This window comes from Charadrius vociferus, unplaced genomic scaffold (assembly GCF_000708025.1).
Source record: "Charadrius vociferus isolate BGI_N301 unplaced genomic scaffold, ASM70802v2 scaffold365, whole genome shotgun sequence".
Classification (NCBI taxonomy): Eukaryota; Metazoa; Chordata; class Aves; order Charadriiformes; family Charadriidae; genus Charadrius; species Charadrius vociferus.
Window position 1 is genome coordinate 2,945,526 of NW_009648559.1, and position 6,829 is coordinate 2,952,354.

The window sequence follows — 6,829 nt, forward strand, 5'->3', positions numbered from 1 at the left end:
TTCGTAATTCTTTTTATACAATCAGACAAAGTAAAACTTCAATGAACAAGAAGACATATACTATGATCATATTTACTGGTTCTCAAGATAAATGAAAATAATTACTTCCTAAAATGTATTTTGCTCATTTATGCAATCTTCTAGCATAGAAAATGAAAGAAAAATTGGCTTTGTATTTGGCAGGTTTCATACGGACGTAATTCGTACAAACACAGAATGTGGGACTGTCAAGATCCCCAGAATCCTGAAGTCTATTTTTGTGTTATCACATTCAATTTGTTATAAAAACCAATTCCTAAATGCCCAAGCTTTATCTTAAACCAGTGAATCTCCAGTCTTGGCTTTGATCTTCCCACTGGAAGGCAGCTTAAGAGAAGAACTTTATAATAAAATAAAATAAAAAATTGGGAAAAACATCCATAAAGTAAAAATACTCTGATATAATCTGTTCCAGCCTGTTTTAAAGGATTCTTGAGAAAGCTTGCCCCTCCTCCAAGGCTAGATATAAGCATTCCAATTCTTCTCTATAATTAAAAGAGGTGAGCTTTTTGAGTAACGTGAAAAAAAACATGACTGAGGTGTTTTTTACTGCTTGAATAGTAATTAATCCTTATTTTTGGGAGACAAATTTGGCTCTTTCTCACAGATCTTCATTGTCTTGTCAATCTGTTAGTTTATCTGTTCGAGTCCTCTGTAAAAAAAAAAATAATCTGATTTTTTAAAAAAATATTTTCAGGTTTTGCCACGAGATGGGAACCAATTGATAATTACCATCCTCTGGTATTTCTGAAGGCATTTTGAGAAGCATCACATCAGGTATTCTCTGTACACATACTTCTCAATTACGAAGATTTTATGTGAAGAGGAGGTATCGGGAGCTTCAAAAGACTGTAACTTTTGAATACTGTTTTAGCCCAAATAATATAAAAGGCATCAGTTGGGATATTTATGATGAAAAACACAAAGGTGTTTCTTCCTGCAATCTGTTCTCTGTCCTGTTTTTCCTAAAAGTTAACATGAACTATCAGGGTGGAAGAGGGCTACAGAACTGTTACACATTTTACCAGTTCACAAAACAAGAATGAAATAGGAAATAGCGATTCTACAGAGGCTTATGGTTAGTCCTTGTTTGCCAAAGGCCTATCTATATATATATATATGCATTCACCACAGGCATAAATCTACCAGTGCAGCAGGCTGGGAAAAAAAGATATACTGTCAACAGTTTTGTTATGTGGTGTAACATTCAAAGTGTTGAAAAGTATTTCTTTGTTATGAAATTACGGGCATGTTTTAGCTTTGTTTTTAAGCAACAGTGTCTCAACAAAAGAGAGATGCTTAATGCCGTATTCTGAGGCCTCTTCTTGGTTTATGGTTTAAAACATATGATTTCAAACTGAAACCAAGGCAGATATAAAAATATAGTGACTGTGTATGCAATTTGAATTCAAAGGCTGTAATTCTAGATTTGGTAGTAACTGTATGTACCTTAGGAGAAGGCCATTTCAATTGCAATGTAATGTGCCAAAGCTTAAAGACCAAGTAAAAATGTTTACCTTTTGGTTATTGCTTTATTTAGTATCCATTGTAACAACTTTTCCTAATCAAAGCTATTATAATTCTGGAACCATCGTCTCTTGTAGAATGGTTTTACAATACAGCTTAAGCCCTGTCGGAGGTTGCTATTAAAGAAAGGGAAAAGTCCCACTCACGTCTTCCATTTCCTTTCCCCCTGCTCACCACCACGTGTTCCCACTGTTTACCCCAGGTCAGCTTTAGTGCTGAGTGCATGGCAATTGAATTCACTAAAATGAGAGAAAATTAACCAGGCAAAAAATGGGTGAATACTGCACTTCAACATCAGACAAGTACTACACCTGGTAAAAGGCAGAGGGTGGATAAACGTTAGAAGCACGGACAGGGAGACTAAGCGTAAAAGAAGCAAACTCTTAATTCAGCCCAGCTACAATGTGAAAACATACTCCACAAAGTGTGTGAAAAATATTTGAGCATTTATATTTACGATGGAAGTAAAAATTCCTTTCAACTGCTTTAGTCACAGGCAGCAGCTCAGAATGTGTTTTTATAACAAACTGAGCTTTAAGCAGGAATATATGCTTAAATAGTTCCCACTTTTGGCAATATGTTCCTGTCCTTGTCCTGCCATATTCTGTGCTTAAACCAATGACTTAATAAAAATGGTTCAAACTAGGCTTGTGCTGATTCTGATTTTTGCAAAATGCCCACAAAAGTTCATGTGGATGAGTGACCTGATCTGAACTACCATGCAACCACACAAATATCAGCCTGTTACAAGGAAAGAGGCAGAAAAATGTGGCTGAAGTTGAAAAGAATGGGAGAATTATTTCCCTATGTTCAGCACTTGTGGGACCATAGCTGGAATACTGCGTCCAGTTTTGGCATTTCCCAATACAAAAAAGACATTGGCAAACTGCAGGGAGTCCTGCAGAAGGCCATCAAGATGGTTACAAGGGATCTCCAGAGGTCCCTTCCAACCTAAATTAGTCTATGATTCTGTGAACGAGCAGCTGTGGAGGAAGTTGAAGAGAGGGACTACAGATTGAGCCAGGATTGTTGCTAAAGCTGTTGTGTTGTGAAAATACAGCCCCAGGTTCTCCAGAGCAGGGGAGTGTTAGCTTACATATGCAGTAATTGGTTACAAAACATTTCACTCCTTTCTCCAGGAGAAACTGAACTGCTGCCAATTGTGGGGATTACATCAAGAAAGATGAGCTAAAGGAAGGGAAGACGGGATTGCACTTCTAGAAAGATTGAAAAATCATAGGCCTCACAAAAGAAATCTGAACAAACAGGTGGGAGACAGAAGCAGCTAACCTATTGCTCTAAACTCGTATGCACAGCATACAGTCAATGGGATTCCATCTGCTTACATTATTCATTTTACAGAATTAAATTCTATATTACAATGGAAGTTTCTCAGATCTCTGAAAAGTTAACCCGTACTGCAATTGCATAAAGAGGTTTATAAAAATTAGTAAATAAACAAAGTAATTACTTACAAGTACAAAGAATTGGTGTTTGCCAGTTGCACAACCTGGGTTTTTACAGGTTCTACTGCAATCAGTATATCTTGTTCTATAGCCATAGGGAGCACAGCATAACCACAGTAGTCTATATGTTCTCCTACCAAATAAACAGACAATTAAAATATTTTGGAATAATTCTTTCTAGAATAGCAGTAACAGGACTTCTACAAGGGTTGTGTGGTTTACTGCACAAGACAATCTGTACCATCTCAACTCTTATTTGGGGTGCATGTCCTTCATTTCATATTACTGCATAAAAATTTTGTTCTTTCTTTAGTGATTTTATCTATTGCATCTGTTTATAAATCTCCATGTTTTAACATTGGTTTATAAAAATTAAAAAAAACACTACATAGATTATTGTCCAGCAATGAGAACTGCCATATTATTTGTACCCTGTTGTGACAGTACAAAAAATTAAGTTAAATTAATCACATTTAACTGATGGCTGGAAGAGATAAAGGCAGCACATGACTCCTCATTATGTGATTTTCTCTGCTCATGTGGGTGATTCATTAGCCACTAGATAAGGCTTGTGGTGGAATTTTATTTTTTTTTTAATAAAATTGCTGGACCTTTTTCCAAGAAGATAATAATGATATTTAAATAATCATTAATACAGTTATATACAATACATAAAGTAACATTCAAATAGAAAATCTATGTAGTAAATACCTTCTCTTGGGAACAATTCCCAGCTAGCATATGCTGTCTATTTAACCTATATGATATGTTCACACAATACCAAGATCAAAATTATCATTAATTGCACAATGGACTAAGTAATTTTTAAACCTCTGTTTTGCAGGATCCTTTTACTTACAAAAAAATAGTTAATTTAATTTGTGCATGCACTGTTCATCAACTACTTAAGATTAAATTTCCAAAGCCTTTCAAAAGAATGGTATCCAACCTTAAGCTGGCAGGTTACTCCAATTTTCAAAACCATCACTACTGTGTATAACTGTTTTTTTTAAAAACTGATATTTGAGTGTATAGTTGTTTATAATGAGGTGTAGTAAAAGCTAGTAAAGTATTATAGTCTTTTCCATTTATCACAAGCAACTTCTCTGAAAAAAATAAAGACCAACATTATTTTGATTCTGTTTTAAACTACTAGGCTTCCATGATGGCAGAGAAAATAACAGATTAGTTTTTCTCTTTTACCTATTAAGTTGACTCGCCCTGGTGCACGAACATAAAACTTGGGAGCTGATCCAAATTTTGATATAAACATCTCCTTCAGCTTCTGCAATCTGAAAGGCAGGATGGAAACATTTAGAAGGACTATATTTGCATAAAAGGCAGGAATTCTATGGTCTTGGTGAAATTTGATTGAACTTTTTGAGGTACATGGAGTTTTCTCCGTTACATCAGGAGCAACATTAAGCTGCTTATTTTTGCTCTTCACATAGCATTGACTGTGAGAGAGAAGACTCCATTTACAGTATTCTAAGAAATGTGTCTGTTTAGTTGAAAATGACAGACAGAGCCTTATTTTAAGTCCTCTGTCTAGGCTGATTCTAGACAGAAGCAGGGAAGGTAGCTGCCTGGCCTCCACCTACCTCTCTTATAGTCACAGCTCTGTAACACTGTTTGCCATTCAGGAAGAATAGGGCAGTGTGGACCAATGGCTTGTCTGTGGCACTGGGATTTGTCACACACACAGAGGTACTCCCTTCAGAGTCAGATCTGACTGCACCAGGCCTAAGCAAATGCATTTTCTTCTAAGTTTTGCCTTTTTCTAATCCCACACTACTTCATTTCTGTACAAATGCGTATACAGAGAACTAAAATTCCAAACCTCAGACTATCCCTGCAACTTATTTAGACAGTATTTACTCTACAGGTTTACAGCAACAGTTCCCAGAACGTTCCTCAGGTTTTCCATTCGGAGGTGCTAGATATGCCACTGAAAGTTCCAACGCAAAGAAAAACTGGGTGTATTGCTTTATTTCCTAAGACTGTAAAAGTACCTAGCTTCCACCCTGTGTTTGCAAAGTTGGGATGTTTTACTGTGTCATGCAGGAAAAGTGGACAAACAAGAAGAGATTAAGCCATTATCTTAGTGAGGCATAAGAAATTGGATACTGATTCGCTTCAAAACTACCTTAAAGCAATTTAGCTTGCACACTAACCCATTAACTTTCATTAATGTAAGCAACAGACTAAAATGGTGAAAAAGCAGTAAGAATACATGGAAAATAATCTTTAAAATGGGACTTACAATATCTTACCGGTATACCCTGTTGGCTTTAAAGCATGTAGCCAATTTATTTTTTTTGTTTTCAGTCTATTAACAAAAATCCAGTAACAGGAACCCTGTGTGGTTCTACATATAGTCTAAAACTAGAACTGGAAGCCTAGTTAATGCAAAGCGTAAGTAAGGAGACAGCAATGAGAAACAGATGTTACAAAATTTCACAGTCAATTATTTAGTTTGTACTTCTTTGTAAAAACTGTGTTACTGTCCAACTACATACATTCAAATGTTTTGTAAGATTTCTTTAGATGGAAAGCTAGAAAATATTATTTGTTGTGATTTTTTTTAACAGATCTTTCAGTACTTTTCCGTCTTGCTGCCCAGTAACAAAGCCGTATGAGGTCCCCATATAATTTCCCCTTCTTATAATCTCCCCTAGTATTGACTAGTTTATCACTCTTCCAATTAGCAGAAGCAATTTCTGCCATTGCATTGTACAATCCCTTTTCTAGATCACATTAATAATATTACAGTCCATGGGGGAATCTGTTGGCAGAATTCTAGGTGTTAACTTTATTCCTTTTTGTGTCAGTATTTAGAATGCTGCTTTGTTTCACAGATATTTTTACAGTGGTGTTGGTACCAAGAGACTAAGAACAAACAGAGCAGTCATAGGGGCATGTTTATCTAAGTGCTGATTGATCTCTTTTTTTAATGTGGGTTTTACAAGCAGCCCTGATGAAAGGCTATTTACAGGCTTTGGCCTTGATGTTGCAACATGCATGCTGCATTTTAAGCACCTACATCAAAGATGATTGTCAGAAGTGTTAAGCAAAGGCATCCCTCACAACTTCACACGTCCCAGTCTGGAAATACTAGGGACTTGTCCTTTCCACATGACTTACACTGAAACACAGTGCAGTCTTACACAAGCAACAAAAGTTTAAAAAAGCTATCCTTCTCCAGTGGTAACACAGGTAAAAAGGTTCGTTTGAACTGTTTGTGCGTTCTACTTCCACACACTGAGTGCAGCCCTGTGGGGAAAGAGCACGCGTTGGCACGTGCCGTGGGCATACCAACGCATGGCCAGGCCTATGCTGTTCCGCGGAGCCCCACGGGCTTTTCTTTTATGGCCAGAAGGACAAGAAGATAAGCAGTACCCCCAGAATTCTGGAAAAAGAAAAATCTTTAGGAGGAAAGATGAACGGACGCCCGGGCCGCAGGGAGTGGGGTTCGGTGGAGGCGCAGGAGGGGCCGGTGACCAGGAGGCGGCCGCAGGGCCGCTCTGCCAGGCCAGGCCCGCTTGCCGGCGGGCAAATAGAAGTAGGCCCAGGCCCATGTGGGAGCATAGCTGCTCCCGGGGCTGCACAGCATCCAAGCGTCGCGCTGTTTGGGTGGAGACGAAGTACCGCAAGCCAAAACCCGCTCAACCCCTGGCACCGGGGCACGGGGACAGACCGCCCCACCTGTCCTCCCACCTCCCCTCTCCGCCTGCAGACCTCCCACCTCTGCATAAACGGCGGCGGGCGCCCCCTGGCGGGGTCCCCCCGCGGGGACA

General features: G+C 38.4%; 1 protein-coding gene across 1 annotated transcript in view; it reads right to left on the reverse strand.

Annotated features, from left to right (window-relative positions):
• GALK2 (galactokinase 2) overlaps positions 1–6,326 on the reverse strand; it is a 48,648-nt gene extending 42,322 nt beyond the window's left edge. The window contains exons 1-3 of the mRNA XM_009886136.1: positions 6,295–6,326; positions 4,236–4,324; positions 3,042–3,165 (exon numbers count right to left, since the gene is read on the reverse strand). Of these exons, the coding sequence (XP_009884438.1) occupies positions 3,042–3,165; positions 4,236–4,305 (194 nt within the window). The 5' untranslated portion in view covers positions 4,306–4,324; positions 6,295–6,326. The remainder of the gene's footprint in view (positions 1–3,041; positions 3,166–4,235; positions 4,325–6,294) is intronic.
• Between the last annotated feature and the right edge of the window lie 503 nt (positions 6,327–6,829).